This window comes from Montipora capricornis, chromosome 10, assembly GCF_036669925.1.
Source record: "Montipora capricornis isolate CH-2021 chromosome 10, ASM3666992v2, whole genome shotgun sequence".
Lineage (NCBI taxonomy): Eukaryota > Metazoa > Cnidaria > Anthozoa > Scleractinia > Acroporidae > Montipora > Montipora capricornis.
Genome location: NC_090892.1, coordinates 30,726,813 through 30,739,312, shown reverse-complemented (window position 1 = coordinate 30,739,312; position 12,500 = coordinate 30,726,813). Strand labels below are relative to the sequence as shown.

Genomic DNA, 12,500 nt, shown 5'->3' with positions numbered 1-12,500 from the left:
CCATATTGGATTAGCAAGATTGAGGAAAGCATGACGCGAGTAACTAACAAAATGACCCCCTCCCCTTCATAAGTTCGTCAATCTCCACCACCACCTTGCTAGTGGACTTTTTGTACTCAGTCCATGCTGTCCTCAATCTTGCCAATCCAATAATAATTTATTATGGTGACCAAAATTAATATGTCTAGCACTGGCTCACTATAGTACCGGGGTATGTCTGCTACGCAAGCTAGAATTATTCTTTCAAAGCATTGTATCCGCAAATTCTGGGTCCAGATTGCGCATCATGGTCAGCAATTAAATCCAGAATTCAACTATCAACCCACTGACTCCTGCAAGTGAGACTTCGTTACAGTAACAGATCTTACTCTTTCTAACACCAGACGATTTTACTCATCAACTTGGGGTGTCCTTGGGCGTTTGAGGTGTCAGTGGGTTAATGTTAATACAGTTAAATCTTAATTAACATAGTTATCTGAAAACTGAAAACTTTATTTATGCTCGAGGGCCTGGAGCTTATTAGGCTCCTAGATTAAGTAGCTAATGAGTCGAGTATAATACTAACAAAAAAAAGAATTAAACTATTTACATCATGAGGAGCAATAGTCTCTTGCATTTTGGCATTCTTTGGTGGCACATTGTTTGTTGTGTAGTGTTATAGTGTTGTTCCTTGAGCGTAGGGGTAGGTAATTCCTGTCCTTCAGTATGTCACTTTGCGCAAGTGTGTGCCATTACATGTGCCTACATTGTGTATGTGTTGCACTCAAAGCATTGGTTGTCGGGTGTTCTGTTTGAGTAGCGTAGAGTTTCTCCTCTTTCCCCTCTCACCCTCCCCTGTCCTGGTTAAGGGCCTCCCCCTGGGATTTCATTTTACTTCCACTGAATCTCTGGCCTTAATGTGACGGGTGCTATTGTGAGGGGCTTTGGGCAGGACTGTCTCATGGCTGGGTTGCAGGTTGGTAGCCCGGTGGGTGTTCTTCTGCCTTGCGGTGTGATTGCGGTTGCAGCCGTCTGGCCCCTGGTAACCCACCTTCCACTTGGGATGCAGGTGTTAAACAGAGTAATAGTCCAGTGAGAAGGTTGATAAGTTAGTTGCTTGGCAATGGGCAAAGGGGTAACTGAAAGTCTTAGAACCCTACTTAATTTCTTTTCAACATTTCAACTTATGCAACGATGTCTTAAATGTAAGTGCACTATTCTGTGTAGCAGCTTACCTCCACTCTTAGCCTGTAATTTGCCCTCTTGCCCTGGAAACTTTAAAGGACATGTATTGCATGTCCCCCTTTTTCAATATTGTGTATTCTCGCACACCACTGGTAGCTATGCCAAGTTGACTACCACAGCCTCAACTTTATTGTAATCTAAACAAACATACATGTAGTTGTACATGTATACAATGTAGTTCACCCACTATGCATACGAATAGCTTCAGGCAAACTACATGATTGTACACATTAGTTTTATAGGTGAGTACCAAAGATACAAGTGCATTACTGAAAGGTGGGTGTGAAAGTTATAGCAGACACAACAAAAAAGCTGCCTGCCAAGGTCCTCTGCCCCAGTGGTGTGTGAGAATAGTGAGAAAAACATTTTCCACAATGTTTCAATCAGCCAGTGGAAAACTCCACTCCACAAAACTTGTAACACAACCTATTTACCTTTGTAGCATTATTTACCTGCTCTGTTTAGCCTAATTCATTTTAAGTGCAAAGTCCAAAGTGACAGTCATGGTTATCTATAAATGATATTAAAAACATGTTATAGAACTGCAATCAGCCCTGCAGAAATTATTACCAACTTAATGAGAGCGTACACTCTTTTCATAGCCTGCTGTGTCAATAGGAAATGTTGGACAATTAGCAGTGGATCTGGTAATTTCTTCGATTTCTGATAGTTGCTGCCGTGTCGGTTACTTCTATGATTCCTGTCTCTTGCCTGTTGTTGGAAATGATGCCCTTACGCAGTCGGATGGATCCAGGGGGAAACTTAATGTCAGTGTTGAAGGTTTGTATAGTAAATTGCGTCCTGATTTTGTGCAAAAACATCAGTCCATCCCAGAAAAGCTTTTAAGAACTCAAGAATGAACTGATCCACCTGTCCTCTAAGGTGTTCATTGCTCTCTTTAAGCTATGGAACAAAAACTGAGGAAGAAAAAAGAAACATGTATAAACTATTAAAGTGCCAATAACATAAAATATAAGCATTCTGTGGATTAAATTTATAACCCTTTCCCTCCTACAGTGTACAATGCCCACTTCTGAGTTTTAGTGAGTGCAATGCCAGATAATTTTACTTGTCAAAGACAAAAGGCTTAGGGCCAAAAGGGTTAAAGAGCAGGCTGCTCAATGATTTACCTGTAGTGCCCCAACTGAGTTGACCCACAGTCCATGAAGTTTTATTTACATGTAAGTAATGCAGACTGTAATAAGGAAATGACATTTAGTACGGTGTACAGTACTCTAGCATGGCAATCTTACATGCAGTCCAGTTCAGGATTACTTATTACTGGCTTTAAAAAATGTGTCTTCTTTGATCAATAGTGTACAAAAGTGAGGATCAAAAGATAGTTGTGGTGCAGCAAAGGGCTCCACTCCTAAAGGTAAAATAATTAATATAAATCATTGTATTTCTAAAATAAGCTGTAGCCATTACCATGTCATAGTTAACAGTAGATCAATGGTTAAATTGAACTAGATGCTTCTGTGAAGCATACACTGGTTTGCCTGTGGTACGTGCTACAGAAAATCAGAAGGCACTGAATTGTGTGGTATTGAAATACAGCATTCCAGTCTCTGAAGAATAACAAATAAAAGAGAAGCGAGAAACATTGGCTTCTGGGCTGACATGTTGATAATTTTCAAGTTCCCTCACAACTTCTTTTCACCACAAGTGTGCCCTCTGAGCATCTGAAAGCTTTGTAATACTAAACTTCACTGAAGTCAAGCCCTGTTTCGCGGGGTTAGTGTTGGGATGGGAGACCAAAACAATAAACCCCTCATAAAAAACAGAAACATCTGACCGAAAATACTATTAACGAACTCAGCAAGGTACAGATTCTGTTAGCGTGCTTTATGCAAAACAAATATTGATGAAAAAGCAAATAAATATTGATACACAGTTTTCAGAAAGAGCAGAAGGAAGTTTCCCGGACGGTCGATCGAGAATAAAATATTTACGACATGAAAACAACACTAATTTTGAACCTTGAATATAGATCGTTTTCACTGTCACGCAATAAAAAAAATAAATCAAAAACTATCCAGTGCAAAACGCTAAGAAATTGTTATCTTATAGAAGATAAAGAAATAAGACACTTGTCCAAGTTTTAGGCCTCTGCGTTTCCCCAAACTTCAGATATTCGTCGAAATGTTTCGCAGGCCGGAAAATAGTGTAAACATCTGGAACTGACTTTGGCTATCTAGGCGACTGATTATCACTACTGAAAAAACAAGCATTTACATAAGCACTTTTCCTAATGCTCTAACTTCTAAAAGGGCTCAAAATCATGAGATAAGTATATATTTTTAAACAAACTTGATCGTAGCTTTGTGTCACGCACCTACATAATCCGGAAATTCAAAATGCTCTGGTTTCCAAACGAAGCACGCTATTGAGCTGTGAAATTGTCGCCTCTTATGCCTGATGAGGATAAAAACTTTGGTGGATCTTTAGTTTTAGATTTTGGAAGGTGATGACGTCACGTGAAAACGATCTATAGAATATAGAAAGTTACGATCAGCGACAAACATTTTGGGAGATTTTTGCTACTTTCAAGTAAATTGCAAAATCGAAAGTGACATGGCCGGAATTCAGCGGGCGCCGTGATTAAGTTACCGCGGCATGTTTACTCGCCAAACAGTGAAGCATCTGTGTCAAATGATGGCAAGATACCGGGTTTTTGTAAGTTTCTTTTTCTGTCAAGTGTTATAAAGTTTGACAATGAAATGAGCGAAGTCAAAACAAAGATCACAATCGCCCAACTCTTGTTTATGCAAAGTCAAAATTTACTCTCCAAGACGCGTACGACGTTATTTATCACCAGGTAATTCCATCATTTTGGAAATAGCAGCTACTTTATTATTCATCTGCGTCACAAGTTTTCACTGATTTTGGGCCTCATTTTGTTGAAACTCAAGCACGCTTCCAACAGGCCTGTGAACCCTTCCTGCTTACAGAGCAATACTAAAAAAACTTCTCCCATATCACATTTGAACCTTAAGCTCGAAAATTCAATACACAACATGATATTATAATTCACAAAGGCAGAAAATACCACAGAATCCTTTTCCAGCGAAAATTTTATTGAAACAAACAACATATTTGCTCTTAGAGGCGAAAACCTCTTCCTATTTGATTGCGTGCGTGAAGACAAGAAACTCAATTGTGTCAAATTACCATGTACTTCAGGTAAATACTGCTCACTTTGATTTCGTCTCGACGGGCGATAGATTGTTGTCGAAGTCCAGTACTCGTCGCTTTTGAGATTCATGCCTAGTTTATCCAACTGACTTTCCATTATTGAGCTCCATAAGGGTATTTTGTTTAAGGATCCACTAAAACGCCATTCGCGTTGCATGACTTTCGACGCCATTGCAGGCTAAGTTAATGATTCTACTGTGTCCACAAGAGAAATCTACGCAGTTCCACTACCCTCTCGATCCTAAGAAAATACGGGCAGAAGGCTCTATACACAAAGACACTACTTACCAGGGGAGTGACAGGCAAGACTTTTACCGACACGGAAAAAAAAAAAAAAAAAAAAAAGAAAACAAACAAACTAAACGTAGACCTCGACTGGGTTTGCCCATAGGCAACCCAGTAATCAGGACAAGCATCTAATGCAAAAAAATAAGTTAGTTTTGCATGTTCCTACAGGTCTGGCAAACAACTGTTAATGTTCAGACACCTGTGAAAAGAACTGAAAGGTGTTGGAAGTAAATATTAGTCAACATTTCTACCATAAAAACACATACACTAGGAATGCATAAACTGCACTTTTCTCTAAGAAAATAATGCATTTGATTGTTAAGGCCTTATCGTGTAAAAGATTAAAATTTACATTGTAGAAATTTCCGTGAAGCCAACCTACATAATGTGTATGAATGGTCTTGGCTTTCCAGGGTTGATAGGGTTAAGGCTCGCGTGCGCAGAGCACCATCAATGTGAGAAATTTTGGTATTATAGCCATAACATCATTGACTGTACATCCACCCATCCATGTATACCAATTTGACCAGTATCATGCTAGTTTACAGCATACATCTTTCATATTGGACATCCATGTTTTGATCAATTGACACCTGTCAAAACAAAGTATCTGTTGACCAGAATCACGTGACCATATCGCAGGCTCAAGCTTAGAGCTCACAGATCGAGGTCAGCTGGTTTTCTTTTTTTTAAGTTGACTGCTAAACCAGGTAGTGGTTTTTGATTGGATTGCAGGCTCAACCCAGGTTAACTCACCTAAGCATAAGCAAGGCTCAATTTTTCGCACGCTTTCTGTCTGTGCTCGACGCGGCTACACTGCCATACTATGTCAACTACATGGCCAACATTTGTATAAACAACCTTTCCTTGTACTTGTACATGTTAATTGCCATGACTGTAACATCTTCAGTTCCCACGTGGGTCGTTCTGGGATCGTTGTGGATCATTGTGGATTGTTGTGGGATTGTTGTGGGTCGTTGTGGGATTGTTTTGGGTCATTGTGGATCATTGTGGGTCGTTCCTGGTTTTAGTACCTACGCTCCCTTTTTTTGTTTCTGGGCATTGTCTTGTTATCACGTACTGTCACCCAGGGGTTTCCTCTTCATGCAAATTTTGCTCCTTGATATTTGCATTTCTACCATCTCGTTATTTGCTGTCTTTGCCAATTTCGTTGTGTAAAAGTCTTAGAGCAGTCATTAAACTTTTATTTTCGTCTTGAATAGATCTTTCTTCATGCTTTAAAGAGTCGTAGCGATCTTCCACGTCGCGAAGTCTCTGTTTTAAGGCGTTGTTTTCCTCTTGAAGCTTCACCCTTTTAAGCCGGGTTAGGCTGTTATATGCCGGGACGAATTAGCCTTGATGTCTTTCACTTCATTCTGTAAATCTAATAGAAGTGGTAAGCATGGGCAGTTGTCTGGGAAGTTGTTGGTTTTGTCTTTTGCAGTACACAGCAGCGGGGTATCAGTTTGGTCATAGACTGCACTCATTTTCTGGCGGGTACTTTGTAAACTTTAAGATGACTTCAAGCGGGAGACCAAAGTTTGCATGTTAAGATATCCAGCAACGAAACAGACCTTCGTAAAAGGCCAGTGGCGAAAATTGCTTTGAGAGTCTGAGCTCCAGAAACACGTCTTAGCTCTATCATGCCTGATGCCACAGTAATCAGCTTTGGCTTGATTCTAGAATACCCCCTCACTTATATTCAACCTTAGAAACCTGCTACCGCAGTCCCTCAGTTGTGCATAGTTCTCAGCTGGGCAACAACGCAAGGATCCTGATCTTGTGTTCTTTGTTGCCGGCTCTAGGAGTAGGCTTATCTGTAGGTAAATAAACAACATTGACTGCGAGGTTTGACAACTGCCAGCTGCGCGGCAAAAAGAATCGGCTATATTTCGGCCAGTAGAACTTGTATTCATCAGAGCCTACTAGAGAAATATTATCTACCATATTTCTAGCAGGAAGGCTTGCAGTCAATACGTTCAAATGTCGTTGTAGTTCTTGTTCCATTTAAAGTAGTTATAAAATTAATTTAGTTTTATTCACTAACAATCATACCAAGAGTCAACATGGAGAGGGTCGGTACATTTCGCTGACCCCCAGTCCATGGACTACCCAAATGGACTATCCTAAAAATACTATTTCGAATGAATACTGTTGATCCATGTGTAAGCAGCATCTTAAAGGGAACCTCCACTAAAACAGGAATATATCTTTAAAATAGTGAACGTAATGCTCACAATCAAAATTGTTCGAACATTTTCCAGTGGGAACGTTTGTATCCGAAATAATTAAATTTTAAAAACAGTTGTTTTGGTTTTCAAATTTCCCGGGCGCCGCCATCTTGAATAATTGTGACGTGTCATGGTTGCCCTATTGTTTTAAAAGAAAAGCTCTTTGTGCAAATACAAAAGAGCAACCATAACACGTCACAGTTATTCAAGATGGCGGCACCCAGGAAATTTGAAAACCAAAACAAGCGTTTTTGAAATTCATTTATTTCGGATACAAAGGATTCCATTGGACAACGTTTGAACATTTTTCATTGTAAACATTATGTTAAATATTTTGAATTTGTATCCTTGTTTTAGTGGAGGTTTCCTTTAATGCTTACTTAAGCCGCAACACAAATTTTAAACAGCATTGTTCGACATTATTTAAGTCTAAGCATCCATTTTAAAAAGGTTAGCTTTCGATTAGTGTTGTGATGGCCAATTACTTCATGTTAGCTAACCTTTTTAAAATGGGTGCTTAGACTTAAATTTAAACTTAACTATTTGAGATGCTGCTTACACAAAGATCAACAGTACTCTTTCGAAATAGTGTTTTTAGGGTAGTCCATTTTGGTAGTCCATGGACTGATTTTTTTTTTTTATGGAAAGTGTTTTTATTGAATAAGTTCCTTCCAAAACTGACGTACAATTAAGTTTAATTCAAATCTTATTTTTGAAGAGTTAGTCCTAAGCAGATCTAAGGGGCCAATTACATGAGCTGGGCTGGCCCTGTTAGGCGGGCTGGCTCATTTAGCCGAGATCCTACACGTCTGAGAAACACACCAAAAATCAAGTTTGCGATTATATGGAAAAATCTCAGCCCGGTTAGCCGAAATCCCGGCATTACGATGCTGAGATTTTTTCATGTAATCGCCATTACCGGGACAGCCTGGTTAGCCGGGCCGGCCAGCGATTTCTAACCACATTACTCCACTTTAGAGCAAAATGGCCCACGGAATAGTCGTTTTTTTTATGTTTAAATACAAGATGTATAAGACAGCAAGCCTTAAGGCTTCTTTAAATTGTAGAATGGTGAATTTTAATAACAATTTAAAGTGAGACAAACTTCCCTCCACGTCTTGTTGTTGTCATCTTTTTTCACACAACATATTCTAAAATTGGTCAGTAAAAATAGCGTACTGCGGACTGCAAACTGTGGACTCCGGACTGTGGACCGGGTATAAAAGGGGGACTAGGCATAAAAACACGGACTGCGGACTGGGTATAAAATGTGGACTGAATGTAAAACACTGCGAAAAAGGCACGGAGCAACAAAATAGCGATAGGCTGACGACATGAATTGAAGTCTGACATGAGAATGGTGGAAAAAGTGCCTCGCGCCATAATTATCAATCATAGCGTTAAACTGGATATTTTTTGGCTGCTAAAAGCGACGATCAATAGCTCACTGAAGGTTTTAGTTTTATGTTGTATTTATCAGAGTTAAGACACGAAAGTAATTTATGAAATCCTTCGTGGGTCACCAGCTTTATGTTTAACAAAAATTGAGAAATTTAAAGGATGTCAGTGGGAGATACTAATTTCCTTTCCTTTTCCTTTTTAAATTCGTGGAATAAAGTACAATTTTGCGATAAATCTCTACTCTTTCTTGCTCTAGCCCAGTCGATGTTGTAACTTAGCAATTCTGTGTACGTGACAATATTTTGACACAGAATAAGAGTACTCAAGGGCTTTTTTTAAAATCTATATCTGGGCCAGTACAAACCTAGTTTTGTTCTATACTCCGTTTTTGAAAACATAGTCCTTGTGTCATACCTAGTCTGCAGTCCCCGTTTCAAACCTGGTCCTCATTTTATACCCAGTCTGCAGTCTGGAGTACATTATTTTCACTGACCAAATTTAGAATATGCCGTGTGAAAAAAGATGACAACAACAAGAAGTGGAGGGAAGTTTGTCTCGCTAAATTGTTATTAAAATTCACCATTCTACAATTTAAAGAAGCCTTATGGTTTGCCATCTTAGTGATCCTTTATTTAACAGTAAAAAAACTACTAATCCTTGGGCCATTTTGCTCTAAAGTGGAGTAATGTGGTCAGAAATCACTGGCCCGGCTAACCGGGCTGTCCTGGTGAAGGCGATTACATGAAAAAGCTCAGCCTGGTTAGCGGGGATGATTTTGGCTAATCGGGCTGAGATTTTTCCATGTAGGTAATCGCAAGCTTGAGTTTTGGTGTGTTTCTCAGACGTGCCAGGATCGCAGCTAAACGAACCAGTCCACCTAACAGGGCCAGCCTGGCTCATGTAATCGGCCCCTTAGATCTGCTTAAGACTAACTCTTCAAAAATAACATTTTAATTAAACTTAATTGTACGTCAGTTTTCGAGTGGGTTTTCGTTTTCGAGGTTTTAGTTTTTCGAGGTCTTAGTTTTTGAGGTCTTCGTTCTCGATACTACCACATCGAAATACCTTGCCATGTTGATAAAGTATTAAATTTGACCAATAAATGATTTTTAGGGGTAATTCATTTGGGTACGCCATAGGGTACTCCATGGAGTAGGGCTTCGCGTTTTGTCCTCTCCGGTGGTGGCATATTTTCTCTTTTTATATTCGCCACCCATATGCTTATGCACCTGTCACTGTAAACCACCACCACCCCCTCCCCCCCACCCTGGGGAAACATGGGGCATGGGTGGGGCTTCATGGGGCCTTTGACACTTTGCCTTGCCTGAGGGGGTGGGGCATTAATTCATTTTTGCGTTGCCTTCCCAGAGAGGTGGAAGGCTGGTTTTGTATATCAAGTGCCAATTTTTTGATAAAACATATTTAAGGTTTCAATTGGCACTGCCGGGTGATACTGAGTCACAAAGAGCAAGAAATCCTTAGGGATTCATTCCTTTGCCTCAGTGCTGATTCCCTTTCTTTGAATTTGATGTCTGATAGGAGTGCCTCAATCAGATGTTTTGGATAGGCTCTAGCACAGAGACTTGACTTGAATTTCTAAATGTTCTCTTCAAAAGTTGTTCTTGAAGAATTAGTGAGCAGAAGTCTTAAGGCCTTCGCCCTTCATGAATCCTTTTTTGACTTCTGAAAGTAATACCGCGGGTTTAAACAAGAAGTTTTTTTGTCCCCTTTAGGTTGGGGGATTATCCTCATTTTGGTAGGGATTAACCCCTAAAATATGTCCCCTGTATGTAGGGCATCATCCTTGTTTGGTTTTGCTTTGGGCTAATGCCCCATGTTTCCCCAGAGTTGAAGGGGGGGGGAGGGGGGAGGGGGTGGAGTTTACAGTGCAGTAGTCACCTTTGATCTCTCAGTGGAAACCTATGAAAAGTTATTCCTTTCTTTGTGTCTCTCGAAGATCGATGTGAACAACCAACAGCAAAGCAGTTAACCATCTCGAAAAATTATAATTTCATAATTTGGCGCGTTGGCGGTGAGCACAATGACGTCACGCTTAGCACCCAAGCCTTCAAGATGGTGGTTTGGAGATATTTTTGCACATAAAACACCCGGCAAATGGCAGCCAATGATGGCAAAATAGCTTTGTACTCTTTCTGTCAACTGTTAACACTTTTGCCTCGTTGTATGCATGTTTTACTGGGAATTTTTTATTTAATGAACTTTTGTAATCAATAAAATCTCTGTTTCTGAAACTAAGTAGCTGGTGTTTCTAAAATGAGGGTAAGGGTAAGACCGAGGGTGAGGGTAAGGGAAAGGATACGAATACAGAAAGTATCCTAAACATGCATAAAAGCTAACCTTTGGCTTAATTAGGCCTAAACAAAAGTTTTTAGGCCTAAGGTTAGCTTTTATGCATGTTTAGGGTACTTTCTGTATTTGTATCCTTTACCCTTAGCCTCACTCTTGGTCTTACCCTCACCCTCGTTTTAGAAATGCTGGGTGTTGAAGATTCTTTTAATTTCATTCAACTTTGAGCAATGTTACTTACAAAACAATTAAATATACTATACAATTAGATAGTGTTAGATAGTGATTCAATTGTTGTCTCAATCACTCTAAACTTCATTTATAGGTCTGTACTTTCTGTTCAAGTCATGACTCACCTGTTAATTATCATCACCCACAATTGGTGGTTTATTCATAGGATCATGGGTTTTTCATGAATTTCTAAGGGCATTTTTTATCAAACTGCAATTGTTAGTGATACGATCCTCACAGTTATAAAGTAATGCAATTGCCTTGAGACGCCTGAAAAACTCAGAACTTCAATAAACCATAAAGCCTGGAATGTTTTTTTTCACACATGGCTATGAGCCTTTATGGTTAAATTTAGCCAAGCCTAAGTCCCCCTTATTTGGGTTACATAGGTATGTGCGGCCCCCGGCAAAGGGTAGGGTTTTTCAGCCGTTTTGGTCATTTTCGCACTCTAGTCTTAAATTCGTTTTTTATTTAGAAGCTGCTACTTCTTTATCATGTAACCTACCTAATAAAAGCAGATAAACATTGCCTTTAACATTGGTCTGAACTAGGGAAATAATTATAAGGCAGGTCTGCACCAGGGTATTGATTTAAGGGTCAGGTCATAAATTGGGTATCAAATTTTTGGTCAGGGCATAAATAGGGTAGGGAAAATCGCAGATTTTGGTCATAAATAGGGTAAAGGTTTTGGGAAGCGGGCAGCACACCCCTACCCAATTTTTCTGGGAGTACCCCCCCCCCCCCCCCCCGGGCCCGATTGTTACAGTCTGCCCTATATGACCTCAAGAGGATTTTGTTACTTAATGGCTACCCTATGGGAACTGTTAAATATCATATGAATGATGCCATTGACAAACATCAAAGTAAGCCAAAAGATCCTGTACAAACACTTAAGAAAAAAGAAGTTCTTATCATTCTACCTTTCTTAGGTCATCACAGCAAACACCTCACAAAACAGCAGAGGTCTTATAAACAACAGTTTTTCAGAACACCCGAAGAATCAAGTGTTTTTCCCTTACAAAGATAAACTAGCTCCTTCCTTCAGGTCAAAAGTAGTGTACAGACTGAGCAAACTGCTGGGATTGCAATGATTTCTACATAGGGAAACGAAATGCCGATTACGTGACAGAAAGACAGAACATTTTAAAGCTCTAACTACAAATTGTCATGAATCTGCAATAGACCATTTTACAGTTGTAGCTAAGTTACCTGGCGAATGGAAGCGAGGCTGCCGGTGACCCTGTTTTGATACAAACCTCCGTGCTTTTGTAATGTTAATACGGACTAATAGGCCACATGCACTAAGAGGTCACGTGACCAATGCTTCCCTTAAACAGTGAGTTGTAATCTTGCTGTTGCCAAAAATTGACAGAACACATAAAAATTATCTTACACGCGAAATTTGAGAGGAAACGCATGTAAGGGAGATATTTTATGGTACTTTCTAAATTGATTTTTCAACAAAGTAGCATGATTTGTCTTGGCCGCCATGTTGGAGGGCATACTCTTGCCCTCCAACATGGCGGCCAAAACTACTTTTTGCTTATATCTTGTTAAATGTTTGATAGTTGAGTTCAGATGTGCCATAAACGTTACCACATCATCTTTTCAACATTTTCCTTA

General features: G+C 39.7%; 1 protein-coding gene across 1 annotated transcript in view; it reads left to right on the top strand.

The window, feature by feature from the left end:
- The window catches only part of LOC138022390 (proteasome assembly chaperone 2-like), a 57,044-nt gene that overhangs the window by 11,079 nt on the left and 33,465 nt on the right, over positions 1-12,500 (top strand). Inside the window, exons 2-3 of the mRNA XM_068869511.1 lie at positions 1,827-2,004; positions 2,541-2,599. Of these exons, the coding sequence (XP_068725612.1) occupies positions 1,827-2,004; positions 2,541-2,599 (237 nt within the window). The remainder of the gene's footprint in view (positions 1-1,826; positions 2,005-2,540; positions 2,600-12,500) is intronic.